At 43.0% G+C, this 22,034-nt stretch overlaps 1 protein-coding gene across 1 annotated transcript in view; it reads left to right on the forward strand.

The window, feature by feature from the left end:
• Positions 1-22,034, forward strand: part of MPP4 (membrane protein, palmitoylated 4 (MAGUK p55 subfamily member 4)) — a 56,969-nt gene that overhangs the window by 11,031 nt on the left and 23,904 nt on the right. The window contains exons 5-12 of the mRNA XM_011950004.1: positions 1,255-1,335; positions 2,564-2,695; positions 3,684-3,765; positions 5,629-5,714; positions 7,180-7,251; positions 7,713-7,909; positions 13,452-13,516; positions 20,788-20,805. Coding sequence (XP_011805394.1) covers positions 1,255-1,335; positions 2,564-2,695; positions 3,684-3,765; positions 5,629-5,714; positions 7,180-7,251; positions 7,713-7,909; positions 13,452-13,516; positions 20,788-20,805 — 733 coding nt within the window. The remainder of the gene's footprint in view (positions 1-1,254; positions 1,336-2,563; positions 2,696-3,683; positions 3,766-5,628; positions 5,715-7,179; positions 7,252-7,712; positions 7,910-13,451; positions 13,517-20,787; positions 20,806-22,034) is intronic.

Here is a 22,034-nt window from a genome sequence, read left to right on the forward strand (position 1 = left end):
AAAAAAAAAAAAAAAAATACAAATCATCAGACATGCTTCTACCTGGGGCCCTTTGCACTTGCCATTCCTTATGTCAGCAAAGCTCTTGCCCAGGTATCCACCTGATTTGTCCCTCATCTCCTTCCAGTCTCCACTCAAATGCCACCTTCTCAGTGAAGCTTTTCCTGGTCACCTATCTAAAACTGCATCCCCTCCTAGCACTCCCTAGCCACCTTCCCTGGTTTATTTTTCTTCTTAACACTTGTCACCATAAAACAAAACTATTTTACTTACATTTTCATTTGTTGTCTGTGTCTCCTCCCTAGAGTGTAAACTCTGTGAGAATGGAGATTTTTGTCAGCCGCTGCTGTTTTCACAACACCTAAAACAGCACCCAGCACATAGTAGTGTTAATAAATGTTTGCCAAGTGAATGAATAAATATAATCCATTTTATTATTTATTGCCCAAACCATATTAAAAGAAACAGCAAAAAAGAAAGAAAAAACTTCTACTCTCAAGTCCAGTAATCAACAACTCAAATTGTTCTCAGTTGTCCACAGGAAGAGCACGTATATAATATTTTATTCAGTTGAAATCCCAGTGAATGGAGGTAAACCTTTGTAAACTGCTTGTTTTCGTTTGACTGTAGGTAATGGGGCTGACTAAAGTCTTGAAAGGTCTTATGTCCTCTGAAAGCAGGTCTATGCCTAAAACACAGCAGAGAGATCAGAATTTTTTTCTGCTTAGCACTTTTTATTGTAACAAGTATTAAAATTGCTAATCAACTGATACTCTAAAAGAGAAATTATGATTCCCATTTTCTGTTTGAAGAATGGAGCATCCCATGGGATTAAGCTCTTTGAGTTCCCCAGGTATGTTCCTAGAGAAACTCATACAGCTTCATAAGCCTGCAAAGCATTGACATCAGCAAACAGCTATTATATTTTAGAGGCACTAGAGGAAAAATGCCTTGGTTCATATGCTATTACCAAATTGGTACATCCTCCATGCCTATGTGCCAGGACTGGGGCATTGGATTTAGATCCATCTCAAATCTTGAATTCTATTTGCTATATTAAAGTAGCAATTTTAATGAATAAAGAAGGATGGTAGGCTTTAATGGATGGCTTTAAAGATGAAAAAGAAGGCTCCAATAATAACTTTTTAAAGGTCAATATCATGTTAGTATATATGTTATCCAGCCTGGGTGAGGTTAAGTAGGTGATAAAGATTTTTTTAAAAATTTTATAATGTATGTTTTTCCATGAACCAGGTAGTGGAGTTATTACGTGAAACCCCTACTTCCCCTGAGATCCAAGAGCTGAGACAAATGCTCCAGGCTCCACACTTTAAGGCAAGTGCCTGCTAAAATAGAAAAGACGTCCCCATCTGGCACATAGACAAAGTTGGGAAGAAGAAATATATGTGATGGAAAATGTTCTCTCTGAATAATGTTCTATTACTGTACATGGGGACTGACCAACAGATTGTACTTAAATATGTGGGACTCAGATGTGACTAGCTCAGTGTTGTCAATCATGCAGCCAAGCCTGCTGTGTTTATGAGGAGGCATCCAGAACTTTCCATGGTGCTTTGTTTCCCCTACAAAGCTATTGCCCATCTAAAAATCTTGGGTAGCAAACAGGTAACATTCTAGTTTTAGAGAAATACCTCCATGCTTCCTTTCCAAAGTGGGACTACTTTAAGTTTTAGATAATGTGTGTGAAGGTGTTTAGAACATACAGTATAATGATGATTATCCCTGTGAAAGGGTTTATGAAGAACATTTGATTGTAGAACAGAAACCTATCTCTTAGTACTTACAGATTTGAGACCAATTTATCAATAAATTAGAACTTTAAGAGAATGTCTGCATTTGGAGTGCTGGAATTTATCAGTCAAAAATTACAGTTCACAACACAACCACCAGTCATCAAATATCCTCAACGGCACACACTACTTAGAGAATTTTCTGAGTTCCAACTAAATTCTGTCTACCAATCTCCATCAGGGTGGCAAAGGGACAGCTTCCCCACCCCGTGAAATGAAGAATTTAACCTAATGGGCTAGTCAAAGAAACTCTTTGATCATAAGCTATGATCAAAGAGTTTGATCATATGAACTTTGCATTCTGTACCACAAGCCCTTGAGTGTTACTAACAAATTAAACCAGCAAGATATTTTGATTACTGCCCTTCATTCTGCCTTAATTAGGGAAAATATTATGAAAGTTGTTTTGTAGTTGAAACTCCACAGGAGCATCACAGATTACATGGGCTGCCAGGAAATCAGAATGTCGTGGCGTAATACATTTTAGCAGAAATGAAAGAGTGTATTGTGCATTGCTTAACCTCTCTGTGCCTTATTTCCTTATCTGCAAATTGAGGACAATTAATGTACCTGCCTCATAGAATTATTGTGAAGATTGGATTAATTCATATAAAATGCTTCACACTGTGTCTGGCATGTCTGTGTTGATGTTTGTTGTTGTTGTTGTGTCTTAGATAGTATTGAGTCACTATCTTCTAGAGGGGCTTGGCCCGTGTGTGACATTTGTTCACCTTTTCCTTCCCTGTGTCCAGGCCTTGCTCAGTGCCCATGACACGATAGCTCAGAAAGATTTTGAACCCCTTCTCCCTCCACTGCCAGACAATATCCCTGAGAGTGAGGAAGCAATGAGGATTGTTTGTTTGGTGAAAAACCAACAGCCCCTGGTAAGGAAATCATTTTTTATATTTCCATTTAGGATATGCTTAGGTTAATTGTGAACCAAATTATATCTAGTGGTTACTTGGGCAGTAGTCTTGCCTGTGATCACATATACAGTGATAATAACAGCTGTCAGCTCCACAGGTTTTGCCTGTGGTTTCAAACATATTACATGTCATAGTGTTTTCTCTAAGGAAAGATTTCAGCTTAGTGTTTTTCTTTTGTGAAAAGTAAGATGAGATTTATAAGACATTTTTGTGAGAAATAAGACATACATATATTATTTTAATATTTGGGCTGGGTGTGGTGGCTCATGCCTGTAATCCCAGCACTTTGGGAGGCCGAGGTGGGTGGATCACGAGGTCAGGAGATCGAGACCATCCTGGCTAACACAGCAAAACCCTGTCTCTACTAAAAATACAAAAAATTAGCTAGGCATGGTGGCGGGCGCCTGTAGTCCCAGCTGCTTGGGAGGCTGAGACAGGAGAATGGCATGAGCCTGGGAGGCGGAGCTTGCAGTGAGCCAAGATTGTGCCACTCTGCTCCAGCCTGGGCAACAGAGCAAGACTCCTTATCAAAAAAAAAAAAAAAAAATGTGGCTTTCTGACCTATGCATGTATTTTACTCAATTCTAATGCATTTGCCCATTTCCTCCTATAATAATGAGAATGTAAGGAAGGTATTAATTTGATTTTCTAAGAACAGTCCCTCTAATTAGGTTTTAATCATGGGAGGTTTCTGTATCTTTGGAATAATCTAAATATTCTTTTATGTTTATGTGGTTGGAATGAGACTGCTGGAAGCCAAAGTTGAATGGCCTTTCATTTGTGATGGCATGCTATGACTGCCAGGCCACAGGGCACTGTGTAGCCCCTCTGTCCTGGTTGGCATGAATAACCTCGTTTGAAAGACCAGAGCTGCACTGATTGAGGGAAGCCACCTGAAAAATGGTCATGTTAGGTAACAGAGGGATCACGTCTCTTCTCTCTTCAGGGAGCCACCATCAAGCGCCACGAGATAACAGGGGACATCTTGGTGGCCAGGGTCATCCACGGCGGGCTGGCGGAGAGGAGTGGTAAGCTGGAGCAGCCAGGATCGAGGGCTACCAGAAAAACGGGAAATCCTTGACTGTTCAGGCTTCTTTCCAGAGAAATCCCTCTTTCTTAACTTGGGTCAGGGCTTTAGTGAGTTCCGTTGCTTAGATAGAAGCAGTAAAGAAAGAAGAAACAAATATTCCAAAGAAATCTTACTCCTCTCCTTCACTGAGTCCTTCGCATTCTAGGTACCACATTAAAGTCTCTCAGTTTACATTCTCATGGCAACCTCAAAGGTAAGTATTATCATGCCATTGTGTAGATGAGGAAACTGAGGCTCAAAGAGATTACAAAACTAACTTGCTCAAAATTACACCATTTGAGTCAGGATTCAAATACAGATCTGCCTGGCTCTATATTCCCAACTTTTCCTCTACACTCTGTCCTACTTTCAGAAAGGCATAGCTCTTTCCCATCTTGAAATGCCTTTTGCTCATACTTTCTACCAGTTAACCAGGTTTTCATCCTTTCACTGCTGTCCTTCTTTAAGCTTTTTTTTCTTTTTTATCTTTTTTTTTTTTTTAGACACAGTCTCACTCTCACTCAGGCTGGAGTGCAGTGGTGTGATCATGACTCACTGCAGCCTCAACCTCCTGGGCTTGAGCAATCCTTCCACATCAGCCCCCCCCCCCCCCAGTAACTGGGACCACTGGTGCACACTACCATGCCCAGCCAATTTTTCTATTTTTTGTTGAGATAGGGTCTCACTAGGTTGCCCAGGCTGGTGTCAACCTCCTGGGCTCAAGTAATCCTCCTGCCTTGGCCTACCAGAGCGTTGGGATTACAGGCATGAGCCACCACACCTGGCTACTGTTGTGTTTCTTAAATGATTGATTCTATACATCCTTGCTACCCCAAAGCCCTAAAACCTGGCACATGCTTTATACTTCAACATTCTCATTGTAAATACCAAGGATTTCCTAGTTGCTAAGTCCATTGGCCCTTCCTTCCTCCTCAGTTTTGTGTGTGTGTGTGTGTGTGTGTGTGTGTGTGAGAGAGAGAGAGAGAGAGAGAGTTTCACTCTATCACCTAGGCTGGAGTGTAGTGGGGCAATCACAGCTCACTGCAACCTCTGCCTCCCAGGTTCAAGCAATTCTCCTGCCTCAGCTTCCAAAGTAGCTGGGATTACAGGCATGTACCACCACCCCAGCTAATATTTTTTGTATTTTTAGTAGAGACAGGGGGTCGTCATGTTGGCAAGGCTGGTCTCGAACCTCTGGCCTCAAGTGGTCCACCCACCTCGACCTCCCAAAGTGCTAGGGTTATAGGCATGAGCCCACCACACCTGGCCCCTTCTCAGTTTTATTTCCACTTCTTGACCACATCTGATGCTGTTGACACCTTTCTTGAATTATTTTTATCATCCTTGGTTTATGTTCTATGACATCATTCTGCGTCTTCTCTCAACTGTCTGACAACTCCACTGTTTTACCTCACATTTCTCAAGTCTTAACTGAAACCCCAAGTTTCTCCACATTTTCCCTTTTGAAGAATACCTACCCCATTTTCTTTTTGTCATTGACTTATGACCCTGACATCTTTGTTTTTAGTGCTGTTTTCTTACCAGTGTTCTGGTTCCATTTTACAACATCAGACTAGCAAAAAATAAAAGTATTACCATCAGTCAATGCCAAGTATTTGTGACAAGGTAGAAAAATGGACTGCTCACACATTTCTGGGGGCGATGTAAGCTGGAATAACCAGTTTTCTATTATTATTTCATATTAAACACTTTTAGAGCATGCTTGGATTAGTGAGTTTGTTAAATAACTATTGAGGTAGCTATTGCTATTTTTATCCTACTTCTTTGTCTCTTTCTTTGTTTTGTGTTACTGTCTGCCTAGGGTTGCTATATGCTGGAGACAAACTGGTAGAAGTGAATGGAGTTTCAGTTGAGGGACTGGACCCTGAACAAGTGATCCATATTCTGGTAAATCTTTTTCCCTTTTTGTTAATGATTTGTATAAATGCCAACACTGAACTGGGTCCATCAAGCCCGTGTGTGTGCACTGGGATGTACCGGGGACTTGAGTTCTCTTGGCAGCTTTCTCCTTCCAGGCTCCCAGACCTTGTCTGTCACCCATGTCACTTGCTGACCTCCCTCCTCTACCCTGAGAAGTTCTGGTCCTGGCTGGGAAACTCCCCTTCCCAAGTTGCTCCTTCCTCCTTCAGCCACGGGAAGACTGCCAGGGCCCCCAGCCCAGCTCCCTCATCACCTGGTTTGCTCCATTGGAAACTGAGCCTGGGGTGGACAGAGTGAGACTTTGTAGGAGAGTCTGAACCTGAGCAAACCACTCCTTCCCCCACTAACACTTTTCTACAGCTGAAAAGTTTAACATCTTCCTGGAGGGCAGCTTTGGGAGAATAAAGGAGTCACCAGACAGCAGCATATAGGGAGGGGGACATCCTTGGCGACCCTGCCACTGTTCTTGTGGTTGGAGCTAAGGATTGATAACCTGATTCATGAGCATTTGCTCTCCCTCAGGTTCCTATTCCTGCCCTTCAAACCATTCCCTGAACCGCAGTTCAGCTGTTAATAGCCATAGCAGCTTGCCCCTCCCACCTGCCCCCATGCACAGCCCAGGTGTGGGGACTAGGTTGATTACTATACAATATAGTGGATAGACCAGTGGTTCTCAACTGGGTTCCTGCCAGGATTTCATAGCAGTGGCTTAGAGAGTGAGGTGAGGAGTGGCACTATGAGACAAGCACCTAAATCCTTTGTAAGACACTGCTGCAAGATTCTGTGTGGTGTAGAAGGTGCTGCAAAGGAAGCTTGAAGTACTAGAAATCACAGATATGCATGGCTTCTACCCCCTGGTGCCAGCTGTGATGTTGCCTAGGACAGTGGGATTATGAAATTCCTCAGTACAAACAGGGTCTTAATCTCTTTATGTTTAATGCCCATCACAGTGCATGTAACAGGAATTCTTCTTCCCCCAGTCTGAGAGCTCCCTGTTTCCACCATGAGTTTGGAAGGTTGTCAGTTCTCCCAGAAAACTTATCTGGTGTCAAAACAGGCATTCAGGAAATGCTTACTGAGTAAGGACATAAGGAGGGAAATTCAGATGGAGATCCTGTCTCTCCCCAGGGCCTGTGTGAGGAAGACCTTGATGGGTGGGGTGTTTCTGTTTCAGTGTGGGGTGGGAGGATCCCTGGAAGAGGCCACCTCAGTGTGGCTCAGTGGCCCCAGAACCCCACAGCAGGGCAGATGTAGGGGTAATTTGCTTCCTAATTTCCGTTTCTGGATGGTGACAGCTGCAGAGCCCTTGAGAAAGGCTCTTGGGGGATGTCACCATTAGACCTGGATACATTGCACTATAACTCTGTCTACTGAGCCCCTGTAACCCTACTAGCTCCATAATTGCCATCCTTTCTCCTCTCTTATTTTCCAGGCCATGTCTCGAGGCACAATCATGTTCAAGGTGGTTCCAGTCTCTGACCCTCCTGTGAATAGCCAGAAAATGGTAAGAATTTACTGAGTCTTCAATCTCACACACAGTAAATCCCCAAGTAACAGCAACTAAATATGATGCATAATAATCCTGTCCTTTGTACTGTGTTGGACCTGGGCTCAAGACTGTGTTGGGTATTTTTCAATACTGATGGCCCAAGAAGCAAAATGAGTAAATGAGTACAGTATAAGGAGATGGGATACTAAGAAGTCAAGATGCAACATCAAAAATTGTGAACATTTGAGCCTGAACTTCTCTAAGTTAAGAGATTCTGTTCCCAAAGATGCTTTTTCTCATGGTACTTAGGCTCAGGAGGCAAGTTCTCTTTTTTGGTGAAGGTGGAGAGGAAAGATAGGAGTAGCAGGTCAGGGAGTGGGAGAAATGGTTTTAAGTCATGATGGCCTATGGGCAAGGGTTCTTCAGATGGCACCATTAGGCACCTTCTGATAGCGTCATTATGCACCTGCCATCAGGTGTATGTTCGTGCCATGACTGAGTACTGGCCCCAGGAGGATCCTGACATCCCCTGCATGGACGCTGGATTGCCTTTCCAGAAGGGGGACATCCTCCAGATTGTGGACCAGAATGATGCCCTCTGGTGGCAGGCCCGAAAAATCTCAGACCCTGCTACCTGCGCTGGGCTTGTCCCTTCTAACCACCTTCTGAAGAGGTAAGGAACGTCAGCACTCCTGTACTCAGGGCTGAACCATAAGGAAACAAAATGTTTTTCTTGGGCTTCTGTTACCACAGTTAAGATGAGATAAAGAGGGACAAGCAGATGAATAAGCACACACACACACTGGTTTATATATCCAAATGTCAATTTATTGATAAACACTAAGCATCTTAAATACGAAGGAGACGAGAATAATCATATCAGCTAGAAAACAGGGAAAAGTCTTGGGAAACTAAATTAAACTTAAAAAGTGCTATGGCCTGAATGTTTGTGTCCCCTCCAAAATTCATATGTTGAAACCTAATCCCCAGTGCAATAGTATTAAGAGGTGGGGCCTTCAGCAGGTGGTTAGGTCATGAACACTCTGCCCTCATGAATGGGATTAGTACCCTTATAAAAGAGGCCCGAGGGAGCTTATTTGCCCCTTCCACCTTGGGAGGACACAGCTAAAAGGCGCCATTTATGAGTCATGGAGTGGGCCCTCCCCGGACACTGCATCCACTAGCTCCTCGAACTTGGATGTCCCAGCTTCCAGAACTATGAGCAAATACATTTCTGTTGTTTATAAGTGACCCAGTTTACTGTACTTTGTTATAGAAAACTGCACAGACTAAGACAAAAAAGGATTCATCTTTCAAGGCTCAGTTGAGACCTCAGTTACTAAATTTCAACCCACCACCTTCACCTTATGTTACTGAGGTTTGATGAGCTACCAAGGGAGGGCGTACAAATAGAAAGAAGCAGCAGTCCCAGGCTCAGCCACTGTTAAGAGATCAAGAAGGAAAAATGAAACCAGTAAAGGATATTGAGAAGGAATGACCAATGAGGCAGAATGAAAATCAAGACTGTATGGGGTCCTCATCAGCTATATCACCTTCTGCTAAGAAGGCGGAGAATTGACCATTGGATTTAGCAGTACGACACTCATTAGCGATCTTAATAAGAGCAATTTCAGTGGAGAAGTGAGGCCAAAATCCTCATTAGAGTGGGATTTGAAGAAATGGATGAGCATAGGGAACTCTTTGAGACATTTTGGGATAAAGCAGAGCAGAACAACGGAGAAATAGCCAGAGGGGAGAGTGGAGTGGTGTGAGTGAAATGTTTAGATGCTGTCAGTAATGGGAGTCATCCACCAGGGGAACATTTTGATGATATGGGAGAAGGAGAAGAGAATTGCTGTTGTAGATGTCTTTGAGTGGGCAGAAGGAGATATGCTTTAGTATCAAGAAGAGGGCTTGGACTGCCCTGGGATCATAAACAGCTCATCCATAGAAATGCTACCACAAGGGAAGGCAGAGTACAGGGCACAGCTGAGGATGCAGCATATGGCAGGTGCTTGTGGAAGTTCTCTCCTAACTGTTATTTTCTCAGTGAAATGAGGAACCGTAAGCAGAGAGCAGGGTGGGGAAGGAGGCATTGGGAAGGAGAGAATAGAAAGCTTGAAAAGTTTCCATGCGAGTTGGAGAGCAAACAGAATTAGGTAAACATAGTGTGGTCAGCATTCAGGGCCCTCTTAAGTTAAAGGTCACACATCTGAAGTGCTTCTGGGGTGTGGGTCCAGATTAGACAGAGGGTTGGATTTAACAGCAAATCAAGAGGGGGCCAAGGGACAGATGATAAGGATGGAGTGTGACATGTAAGCTGCTTAGGAGGGAGATGAGGAAATGAAGCACGTGAGGACTGGTGAGAAGGAAGTAAGATCAATGGATTTCAGGTCTTTATGAGGTCAACAGTGTATTGGGGCTGGGAAGATGGGAGGTGTTAGTAGGAGAAAGGGATACTGGAAGTTAAGATTAAGGAGAGATTGTTGTTGTCGGTACTGATGAGGTCTTGGGTATGACAATGGGAGGCGGTGGCTGAGGTTGAATGAGTGAAAGGTTATTGGAAAAGAGGAGATCAAGCACCCAGTAGGCCAGGGTGCTGAAAGGGACATTTGTATGTGTGATAAAATCATTGAGAACTGTGACAGAACAGTGTTGAGACCTAGGAGCGAGCAGGAGTGAGCTGGCGATGGCTACCAGAAAAGTAGTGGGATGATGTTCAAAGCTGGGGGCTCCTAGGAAAAGGAAGAATAATCTGGAAATGGCAGTGAGAAGCAAGGACACACCCCCACCTCCAGGCCCAGTGGAAGGAAGGCTATACACAGGGATGTGCTGGAGGCATCTGAGCCATCTCCTCACACACCCACATTCGGTGAAGACAGGGTGGTAGCTTGAAATCAGCCACCGTGAGAGCATCAACACTGCAGAAATCAGCAGAGGCTCCGAGTCAGGGCTCCCGTCCCCCAGAGCTGTTTCACCAGCACCGCACCGGGAGTGGGAGAGGAGACATCCCCCTCTTGAAGGCTGCAGGGGAAGCAGACTGCAGGGAGAGCTGGGCTGCAGTTAGAGCAAGAAGAAAAGGCTCAAAGAAGAGGCTGAGATCTAAGAGAGTTTGCTGAAGATTTGCTGTGAGTTCTAGAGGGCGTGGGTGGCTGGCAGGGGTCTTATAGGGATTAAAGCACAGGGGATAAGGGGTGACCTGAGCTTGGGGGCTGAAGGACATGAACAGGGATAAAGGCCTAATGAGATTAGTCCTCATGGTTTCAGGTCAGAAAGTGGTGAGGGGGGTCCAGCAGGGGTCTTGCAAGGAGCACACAAAACCCAATTATGGGTTTATTGGGGAAGCACACACAAATAAATGATGATAGGAAATTCTCATGCTGCTTTTAGTCATTGCCACATGAAACCCTAATATGAAAATAAGATATTAAACAATTTCATTTAGAAGCAATATGTCAATAGCAGAGTCTACACAAATGTCTTGTTGGGGACAGAATGATGGAAGGCTCCTGAATCTCATTCAGAAAACCAGGAAGCACATTGGAGGACTGGAGGAGGGTGTTGAGACTAAATCCACTGCTGCATCTGCACAAGAGGCCTATCCGAAGCACAGGCTGATGTGGCTTTTGAGAAGTCAGTATCTCTGAGCCTCAGTAAATGGGGTCTTTGATATCTACAAACAATTTTTCTCCCTTCCCATTTCTCCAACTTTCCTGTGAGTAAAAATGAGCTGGGTATTTTGTAAAATACAGATTCCCCGGCTCTGCCCACCCTTCCCTGATTCAATAGATATGGACTGAGCCAGGAATCTGCATCTTCACCAAGCACCTCAGGTGCTCAGGGTAAGTGGTATGAAGAGCAGCATTGTGCTTAAGAATAATGAATGAGTGCATAAAATATTTTTTATGCTCTTTATAAGAGTGACAGATTTGAATGCAAGTAGCTGGGGGGTTTTGTTTTTGTTTTGCTTGTTTGTTTGTTTTTACTTTCAACAGGTAGAAAATTTACATCTGATTTTAGAAAACTGTAAAAGAGTGAGGAGGAAGGCTTCTCCAAAAAGGGCATATTGGTGGAAAATAATACCCATCTAAAGGAGTTTGGAATGACTATATTGCAAATTGGGGGAGTTAGAGTTGATGGTTTGTACCAGAGTAGCAAATATTTTTGGCAAGTGGACATGACTTTCCAGTGAGAGGCCCCATTCTGCTGGAGTTTCCACCAGAGGGAACATGTGAAGATGTACAGGATATTTTGTAAGAATAAAAAACCAGGAACTCCCAGAAAGGCAAGGGTGAAGCCTAGAGAGGAAGCTGACAGAGAATGAGCGACACAGAGACAGAGACAGAGAGAGATCAGACTATCCTGTAATTAATCATGAAGTAGCCAAGGAAAGGTACAGAAGGTTAAAAAACGGGAAACACAGATATTTAGAGAGTTCATCACCTAACTCGGAATCAAGAATCTTGGCTCTGGCCTGCATGTGTTGTGAATTAAAGTACCTTAATTATGCAGAGAATATTTCTGGAAGAATGCACAAGAAACTGAGCAGACGGAAGGGAAGAAGCCTTACTTTTTTTTTTTTTGAGATGGAGTCTTGCTCTGTCATCAGGCTGAACTGCAATGCTGTGATCTCAGCTCACTGCAGCCTCGGCCTCCTGGGTTCAGGCGATTTCCCTGCCTCAGCCTCCAGGGTAGCTGAGACTACAGGTGCACACCACCACGCCTGGCTAATTTTTGTATTTTTAGTAGAGACTGGGTTTCACTATGTTGGCCAGGCTGGTCTCGAACTCCTGACCTCAGGTGATCTGCCGACCTCGGCCTCCCAAAGTGCTGGGATTACAGGCATGAGCCAGCACGCCCGGCCTACTTTTTTATACTGTTAAGATTTTTACTGTGTGTATGTGTTATCTCTTCAAATAATTAATGAATGAATTAATGAATGCCCTGCATATCCATGCTAATTGAGTTTACAGTAAGGTTTCATATATCATTTACTCCTCACAATGCCTCAAATGCACTGAGCCCCATTTCATAAGTGGGGAACTAAGTTTCAGATGTTAGGAGATTTGTCCAAGATCCTACGAAGGGGAAGCACCCCGGAACCCAGGTCTGTTGAATCCCATTCCATCATTTTGTAGATTATAGCATAGATGCCTCCTGCTGCTAACTGTTCAACTTCCACCACGTTGCCTGACTTCCCTGGATCAGTTTCCTCATTTCTAAAGTGAGGACAGTGGCTAAATTGGCCCTTCTTAAATTCTCTTGTGAATTAGAATCACATGGAGAGTTTGATTTAAACACGCAGATGCCCTGGCCTTTAGAGAATCGGAGGCAGGAGATCTGGGAGGCCCAGATTATCTGCATTTTAACAAACACCTCAGATGTATTCCAAAGTTTGAGAGATTAAATTAGAGCTTCTTGCCTTTAACATACATGTGACTTACCTGGGCTCTTATTAAAATGGAGATTCTAATTTGGAAGGCTTGGGGTGGGGACTGAGATTCTGTAGGTTTCACCAGCTTCCGGTAAAGTGATGCTGCAGTTCCGGGAATACAAAGAATAGAGTGTCTTCAAAGTCTTCTCTTGCTCCAAACTTCACGGTGTTGAATAAAGAAGGAAGAACAACTTTGCTTAGAAAATTGCTTTGAAGTAGGCAAGAAAGGAAAACCTGCCCAAAGGAATTGCTGGGGGACTCAAGGGAGGAGGAACAAGTCAACAGAGGTTTCAGGTGCCAAGAAAAGGTGAAGCCTTGCCCTCGAGCCCAGGGGTGATTCTAGAGATCAAGAAAGGAGCAGAGTCATCTAAAGAAACTGTAGAGAGCCTGTAACAGCCTGGGAGGGAAACCTGAACATGTCATGAGAATTCGAAGGAGACTGCAGAGACAGGCTAACATGCCTGAGAGGCAGCTTACCATGGGTCGTTTACCGAAACTCCATGTGCAAACTTGTGATCACGGGCGAGATTGTCACTCTAAGTATTTGTTGTTCTGAAAAGATCCTGTGAGGCAGAAAAAGAGATGAGAGAGCCTATATGTTTGGAAAATTTATTTGACAATGCATTTGGAGAAGTGGTCACCCTTTTCACTTGGGTGAAGGTAGCAGAATTCTAAGAAACATTCTGTTTGTCATTGTTCTGGGTCTGTTTCACCTGGGTTAACTGGGGTTGGTTTTTTGTTTTTTGCTTGTTTTTTGTCTCACGGTTCCCCGCCCCCATAGGAAGCAACGGGAATTCTGGTGGTCTCAGCCATACCAGCCTCACACCTGCCTCAAGTCAACCTTATGTAAGTATTGCAACTGCCTGACAGGTTCTCCCTGTTTGCTGCACAAATGAAGACCATGGCATTGTAGTAAAGAAAGAGTCTAATTGATGTGAGGCTGGCCATGCCACATGGGAGATGGAGTTGTTATTTAAATCAATCTCCTTGAAGGCCCCTAGATTAAGGGTTGCTCAAAGGTAGTTTGGGGAGGGAGTGGGGTGGCTATTCAATAGGCACTTGCTGCTGATTGGTTGGATCAGAGATGAGATCAATAGGGAGTTGAAGCTGTCCTCTTGCACTTAGTTGCTTCTGGGTGGAGCCACAGGAGCCATTGGTTGGTGGGTCCAGATGGAGCCACAGGTGTCAGACATGAAAAAACCTAAAAAGATGTCACAAAAGGCCAATCTTAGGTTCTACAATAGTGATGTTATTTGCGAGAATTATTGGGGAAATTGCATATCTTACGATATGCAGAATTCACCTTAGCAGAATTCAGGCTCCTCCCACTAACCTGATGGTCTCTCATTAGCTTTATAAAGGTGGCTGAGTTTTAGGGGAAGGCCTGTTATCATTTAAACTATAAATAAAATGTCTCCCAAAGCTAACCCTGGAATGAAGGCAACTTGAAAGCTAAAAGCAAGAGGAGCTTGGGCTATATTGGATCTCCCCCACTGCCATAATTTTCTCACTGACGTAATTTTTACAAAGGCAGTTTCAGTATGTGGCTACCTCAGACCCAGCATGTGCATCCTGGGGGAGCCTGCTTCCTCCCTCCCAGGACTGGCTTCCTGCCCAGGAGATCTCTAAATGTCCCCACTGCTCCCAGATAGTCTCCCTGGCAGCCAGCTCTCTGAAGTCCTACCATTGACATTCATTCTTTGGATTTAGAAGAGTTTTCAGTTTATGAAAATGCGTATGTTCTTATCCTGGTGACACCTGAAGACATCCCTCCCCAAATTGAGGCCCTCTGAGATCTCCACAGCTCATATGTGCATTATACATGACTGCAAGCAAGACTGCATAGCTACACATATACCTTCATTTGGGTTCTATCAACTTAGAGGACTTAATCTTCACACTGTACAGAAGCACTGATTAACAATTGTGTGTGCCTTTGGTGAATAAATATGGGATGGAATTGTTACTTAATGATTGCAGTTTGATTGCTAGACATTATTATTGAAGCAGTTGGGGAGTGGTGAGTAAAGGCTCCATGGTGGCAAATGCTTGATTAAAGGTGCTGTGGCTTGACAGAGGTCAGCTAAGCCTACTGAGCGAGGCCCTTCTGAAGTGGCCCTCAGGTGGGCCCTGGAAAGGGGTTAAAGGGAGGAACTGGGCACCAGAAAGAGGGAGGCAAAGAAAGGAGACTGGAAGGGCACAAAAAGTACCAACATCACAGATCTACCCATGGCAAGCCTCACCCACTTTATTATGTCTCCCTTCTCCAAGCCAAAAATTACTTTTCCTTTTATTTTCTTATTGAAAAGATATGAGGACAACTATAAAGGCAGTTTTTGACAAAAGAATACACACCTTCTCAATGACAATATTTTCACATTAACTTCCAGCAGTGAATACATATTTTACATGGTTACAGTAATAGCTGCAATAGCACTTTTTATTTTTTTAAACTTAACATCTTTTTTTCTTTTTTAATTATACTTTAAGTTCTGGGATACATGTGCAGAATGTGCAGGTTTGTTACATAGGTATACATGTGCCATGGTGGTTTGCTGCATCCATTAACCCATCATCTACATTAGGTATTTCTCCTAATGCTATCCCTCCCCTTAGTCCCCACCCGCCAACCGGCCCCAGTGTGTGATGTTCCCCTCCCTGTGTCCATGTGTTCTCATAGTTCAACTCCCACTTATGAGTGAGAACATGCGGTGTTTGGTTTTCTGTTCCTGTATTAGTTTGCTGGGAATTATGGTTTCCAGCTTCATCCGTGCCCATTCAGTATGATACTGGCTGTGGGTTTATCATAAATAGCTCTTATTATTTTGAGATATGTTCCATCAATACCTAGTTTATTGAGAGTTTTTAGCATGAGGGGATGTTGAATTTTATCAAAGGCCTTTTCTGCATGTATTGAGATAATCACGTGATTTTTGTCATTGGTTCTGTTTATGTGATGGATTATATTTATTGATTTGCATATGTTGAACCAGCCTTGCATCCCAGGGATGAAGCCAATTTGATTGTGGTGGATAAGCTTTTTGCTGTGCTCCTGGATTTGGTTTGCCAGTATTTTATTGAGGATTTTCCCATCGATGTTCATCAGGGATATTGGCCTGAAATTTTCTTTTTTTGTTGTGTCTCTGCCAGCTTTTGGTATCAGGATGATGCTGGTCTCATAAAATGAGTGAGGGAGGAGTCCCTCTTTTTCCATTGTTTGGAATGGTTTCAGAAGGAATGGTACAAGCTCCATTTGGTCCTGGGCTTTTTTTGGTTAGCAGGCTATTAATTACTGCCTCAATTTCAGAACTTGTTATTGGTCTATTCAGGGATTCAACTTCTTCCTGGTTTAGTCTTGGGAGGGTCTGTGTGTCCAGGAATTTACCCATTTCTTCTAGGGTTTCTAGTTTATTTGTGTAGCAGTGTTTATAGTATTCTCTCATGGTAGTTTGTATTTCTGTGGGATCAGTGGTGATATCCCCTTTACCATTTTTTATTGTGTCTATTTGATTCTTCTCTCTTTTCTTCTTTATTAACCTGGCTAGTGACCTATTTTCTTAATCTTTTCAAAAATCCAGCTCCTGAATTCATGATTTTTTTGAAGGGTTTTTTGTGTCTCTATCTCCTTCAGTTCTGCTCTGATCTTAGTTATTTCTGGTCTTCTGCTAGCTTTTTGAATTTGTTTGCTCTTGCTTTTCTAGTTCTTTTCATTGTGATGTTAGGGTTTTGATTTTAGATCTTTCTTGCTTTCTCCTGTAGGGATTTAGTGTTCTAAATTTCCCTCTAAACACTGCTTTAGCTGTTTTCCAGTGATTCTGTACATTATGTCTTTGTTCTCATTGCTTTCAAAAAACTTATTTATTTCTGCCTTAATTTCATTATTTACCCAGTAGTCATTCAGGAGCAGGTTGTTCAGTTTCCATGTAGTTGTACAGTTTTGAGTGAGTTTCTTAATCCTGAGTTCTAATTTGATTGCGCTGTGGTCTGAGAGACTGTTCGTTATGATTTCTGTTCTTTTGCATTTGCTGAGGAGTGTTTTACTTCTAATTGGTGGTCAGTTTTAGAATAAGTGTGATGTGGTGCTGAGAAGAATGTATATTCTGTGATCTGGGGTGTAGAATTCTGTAGATGTCAATTGGGTCCACTTGGTCCAGAGCTGGGTTCAAGTCCTGAATATCCTTGTTAATTTTCTGTCTCGTTGATCTGTCTAATATTGACAGTGGGTTGTTAAAGTCTCCCCCTATTATTGCGTGAGAGTCTATGTCTCTTTGTAGGTTTCTAAGAACTTGCTTTATTAATCTGGGTGCTCCTCTATTGGGTGTTTATATATTTAGAATAGTTAGCCCTTCTTGTTGTGTTGATCACTTTACCATTATGTAATGCCCTTCTTTGTCTTTTTTGATCTTTGTTAGTTTAAAGTCTGTTTTATCAGAGACTAGGATTGGAACCCCTGCTTTTTTTTGCTTTCCATTTGCTTGGTAAATATTCCTCCATCCCTTTATTTTGAGCATACGTGTGTCTTTACACATGAGATGGGTCTCCTGAATACAGCACACCGATGGGTCCTGACTATTTATCCAATTTGCCAGTCTGTGTCTTTTAATTGGGTATTTAGCCCATTTACATTTAAGGTTAATATTGTTACATGTGAATTTGATCCTGTCATTATGATGCTAGCTGGTTATTTTGCCTGTTAGTTCATGCAGTTTCCTCATAGTGTCAATGGTCTTTATAATTTGGTAGTTTTTGCAGTGGCTGGTACTGGTTTTTCCTCTCCATATTTAGTGCTTCCCTCAGGAGCTCTGGTAAGGCACGCCTGGTAGTGACAAAATCTCTCTGCATTTGCTTGTCTGTAAAGGATTTTATTTCTCCTTCACTTGTGAAGCTTAGTTTGGCTGGATATGAAATTCTGGGTTGAAAATTCTTTTCTTTGAGAATGTTGAATATTGGCCCCCACTCTCTTCTGGCTTGTAGGGTTTCTGCTGAGAAATCCACCGTTAGTCTGATGGGCTTCCCTTTGTGGGTAACCCAACCTTTCTCTCTGGCTACCCTTAACATTTTTTCCTTCATTTCAACCTTGATGAATCTGAAGATTTAGTGTCTAGGGGTTGCTCTTCTCAAGGAGTATCTTTGTAGTGTTCTCTGTATTTCCTGAATTTGAATGTTGGCCTGTCTTGCTAGGCTGGGGAAGTTCTCCTGGATAATATCCTGAAGAATGTTTTCCAACTTGGTTCCATTCTCCCCGTCACTTTCAGGTACACCAATCAAATGTAGATTTGGTCTTTTCACATAGTCCCATATTTTTTGGAGGCTTTGTTCATTCCTTTTCATTCTTTTTTCTCTAATCTTGTCTTCATGCTTTATTTCATTAAGTTGATCTTCAGTCTCTGATATTGTTTCTTCTGCTTGATCGATTTGGCTATTGATACTTGTGTATGCTTCATGACGTTCCTGGGCTGTGTTTTTCAGCTCCATCAGGTCATTTATGTTCTTCTCTAAACTGGTTATTTTAGTTAGCAATTCCTTTAACCCTTTTTCAAGGTTCTTAGCTTCCTTGCATTGGGTTAGAACATGCTTGTTTAGCTTGGAAGAGTTTGTTATTACCCACCTTCTGAAGCCTACTTCTGTCAATTCGTCACTCTTTTTCCATTCAGTTTTGCTCTCTTGTTGGCAAGGAGTTGTGATCCTTTGGAGGAGAAGAGGCATTCTGGTTTTTGGAATTTTCAGCCTTTTTTCACTGTTTTTTCCTCGTCTTCATGGATTTATCTACCTTTGGTCTTTGATGTTGGTGACCTTCAAATGGGGCCTCTGAGTGGACATCCTTTTTGTTGATGTTGATGCTATTACTTTCTGTTTGTTAGTTTTCCTTCAAAATAGGCCTCTGTGCTGCAGGTCTGCTAGAGTTTGCTGGAGGTCCACTCCAGTTCCTGTTTGCCTGGGTATCACTAGCGGAGGCTGCAGAATAGCAAAGATTGCTGCCTGCTCCTTCCTTGGGAAGCTTTGTCCCAGAGGGGCACCTGCCAGATGCCAGCTGGAGCTCTCCTGTATGAGGTGTCTGTCAAGCCCTGCTGGGAGGTGTCTTCCAGTCAGGAGGCACAGGGGCCAGGGACGCACTTGTGGAAGCAGTCTGTCCCTTAGCAGAGCTTGAGCACTGTGCTGGGAGATCTGCTCCTCTCTTCAGAGCTGGCAGGCAGGAACTTTTAAGTCTGGTGAAGCTGCGCCCACAGCCACCCCTTCCCCCAGGTGACTGTTTGTCCCAGGGAGGTGGGAGTTTTGTCTATAAGTCCCTGACTGGGGCTGCTGCCTTTCTTTCAGAGATGCCCTGCCCAGAGAGGAGGAATCTAGAGAGGCAGTCTGGCTACAGTGGCTTTGGGGTGCTGTAGAGAGCCCACCCAGTTCAAACTTCCCAGTGGCTTTGTTTACATTGTGAGAGGAAAACCGCTGACCCAAGCCTCAGTAATGGTGGTCGCCCCTTCCCCCACCAAGCTGGGGTGTCCCAGTTCAACTTCAGTCTGCCGTGCTGGCAGCGAGAATTTCAAGCCAGTGGATCTTAGTTTGCTGGACTCCATGGGGGTGGGATCCGCTGAGCAAGACCACTTGGCTCGCTGGCTTCAGCCCCTTTTCCAGGGGAGAAAACGGTTCTGTCTTGCTGGTATTCCAGGCGCCACTGGGGTATGAAAAAACAAACAAACAAACAAAAACTCCTGCAGCTAACTTGGTGTCTGCCCAAATGGCTGCCCAGTTTTGTGCTTGAAACCCATGGCCCTGCTGGTGTAAGCACCCAAGGGAATGTCCTAGTCTGTGGGTTGTGAAGAACGTGGGAAAAGGGTAATATCTGGGCTGGAGTCCCAGTCCCTTACAGTCTCTCACAGCTTTCCTTGGCTAGGGGAGGGAGTTCCCCGACTCCTTGTGCTTCCTGGGTGAGGCAACGCCCTACCCTGCTTTGGTTTGCCCTTCGTGGGCTGCACCCACTGTCTAGCCAGTCCCAGTGAGATGAGCCAGGTACCTCAGTTGGAAATGCAGAAATCACCTGCCTTCTGCATTCATCTCGCTGGGAGCTGCAGACCAGAGCTATTCCTATTCAGCCATCTTGCCAGCCACTTCACTTAACATCTTATCAGAAACATTTTTCATGACACAATCTTCATAGTGATATTTTAGTTACTTCTTCCATGTTTTGAAAAAGTTTCTTTTTTTAAACCAAACTTTCATTTATCAAAGGCACATTAAAATGCTAATTACAGTTTCTAATCAGCATCTGATAATTACCTGTAGTATAACCTCTAGTAGCCATTTAATTTGGTTATGTGCCCTGTGTGATTTGTATTAGACTTTCTAGAAGTCCATGCTGAAAAGAGTTTGCAATACTCTATTATTATCCTCACAAATCTCTAGGTCCACGAGCCTCAGGTTTGGAGCCACTGACTTAAAGGGTCCCCTCTCTCAGGGAATGTTTCCAATAGACATGATTATTTTTTAAACTACTAAAAAGATCATTTATTTTCAACTATTATAGATGATCCTACAATTAATATTACTTTCTACATTTCTGCTCTGCTTAAGTCTTATCATACCCTCCTCCCCCCAAAAAAATATTAGGGGCAGGCTACTGAGTCCTAAGATATAGGCAATTTTATTAATGAAGTGTTATGGATGTTAGTTTGCAGATGATTATTAAAAAGTTATTGACTGAAGCTGCACTTATAATTGTCTTCCCTCTTTCTTTCCCTCCCTCCCTTCCTCCCTCCATCTCTCTGTCTTCTTTCCTTCCTTCCACTGAAAATTTGGGTTCCTAAAATATGCTGAACTAAGCATGTTAATTCAGAAATTCATAGAATACTACGCTTGTAGAACTAGCTGGGATGGAAGAGGGTGGGATTTACTAGAAGCAAGTAGATTCCCATTTCCGACAAGGCTCACAAATATATCGGTTTTATAAGGTTTTCATTTATCATTTTGTTATTAAATCTTCCCTGAATTTCTAGAGAATAAACCCAGAATACTAATTACAATAATTTTTGCACATTACATTTCTTATTGTAAATTAATCTGAGAAACAATAGTACAGATATTGTGCTCTTTTTCTCCCCCTGCTTCAATCATTTGCTTGTACTCAGCAATTTCTATGGAAGAAGGTAAGAAATAGTATTTAGGAAAAAACTCTTATTTCTAACATCTTTTAGAAATTTCTTGTAGTTTAAAAAATTCACTTTAATTCCATTCAGCTATTTATTAAGCTCTTCCTATATACCTAGTAGTGTGATAGTCATTAATACCTTAATTTATAAACATGTGTCATTTAAAGATATGCATGCAAAATATAATTGTCCTAACACGGAGAGGAATAAAGAAAAGAGAAGTAACATTTATATGCAGCTCCAGAGTTTAGCATAGCATATGGCAAGAACTCAATAAAAACTGTGAAACTGATGAGATGTTTTGTTTCAACTGGTTTATACACGTTACCTAACCTAACAATAACACCATAGTGAAATTATTATTATTATTCCCATCTTATGGATGAAAAGATTGACATCCAGAGAAGGTAGGAATAGTTGTCAGTAGTTGCAAACAGTGTAATCTGGATTCAAGATTCCGTCTGTCTAAAAGGCCCTGCATTAGGAAACAAATGGGACCTTCAGTTACTAGCCTTTCCCCTTCCCCATGCCCAACCATCTGGATGACTCATTTTGATGGTGCGCTCTCTCTCTCTCTCTTTCACATACACACACACACACACACACACACACACACACACACACACACACCAAAGCAAGAAGCTGTCTGCTTCCAGAGAGGGGAAAGAAGAGGTGTCCCCTTAGCCACCATCCACAGTTCATCCTTGAATTTGGAGAGGGAAACCAGAGAACTGCAGAATGACTTTTGAAGGCTGATCTATGGGAACAAGGCTCCAATCTGTGCCCCCCCACAAAACAAAAAAGGGTGTATGACATAGGAAGGCGAGAGCAGAAGGAGAGGGAGAGAGGGGCAAGTCCAGGTTGCCTGCTTCTGGTTTGTCTACTCAGGGTCACGTTATAGACTGCATGTTAAGAGTTGTGGAGGGGAACCTGGGCGTAGCCCTTGGTGGGAGAGGGGAGCTGGGAACTCTATGGTATTGGTGGGTGATAAGGCCATGGTCTTAGCTTGAGCTTCCATAACAAGATACCACAGACTAAATGGCTTAAACAACAGATACTTATTTTCTTACAGTTTCAGAGGCTGGAAGTCTAAGATTAAGATTCCAGCAGGGTTGGTTTCTGGTGAGGCCTCTCTTCCTGGCTTGCAGACAGCCACCTTCTTGCTGTGTGCTCATTTGGTGTTGCCTCTGTGCATCCTTAGAGAGAGAGGGAGAGGGAGAGGGAGA

The sequence above is a fragment of the Colobus angolensis genome, unplaced genomic scaffold (genome assembly GCF_000951035.1).
Source record: "Colobus angolensis palliatus isolate OR3802 unplaced genomic scaffold, Cang.pa_1.0 Scaffold30, whole genome shotgun sequence".
Classification (NCBI taxonomy): domain Eukaryota; kingdom Metazoa; phylum Chordata; class Mammalia; order Primates; family Cercopithecidae; genus Colobus; species Colobus angolensis.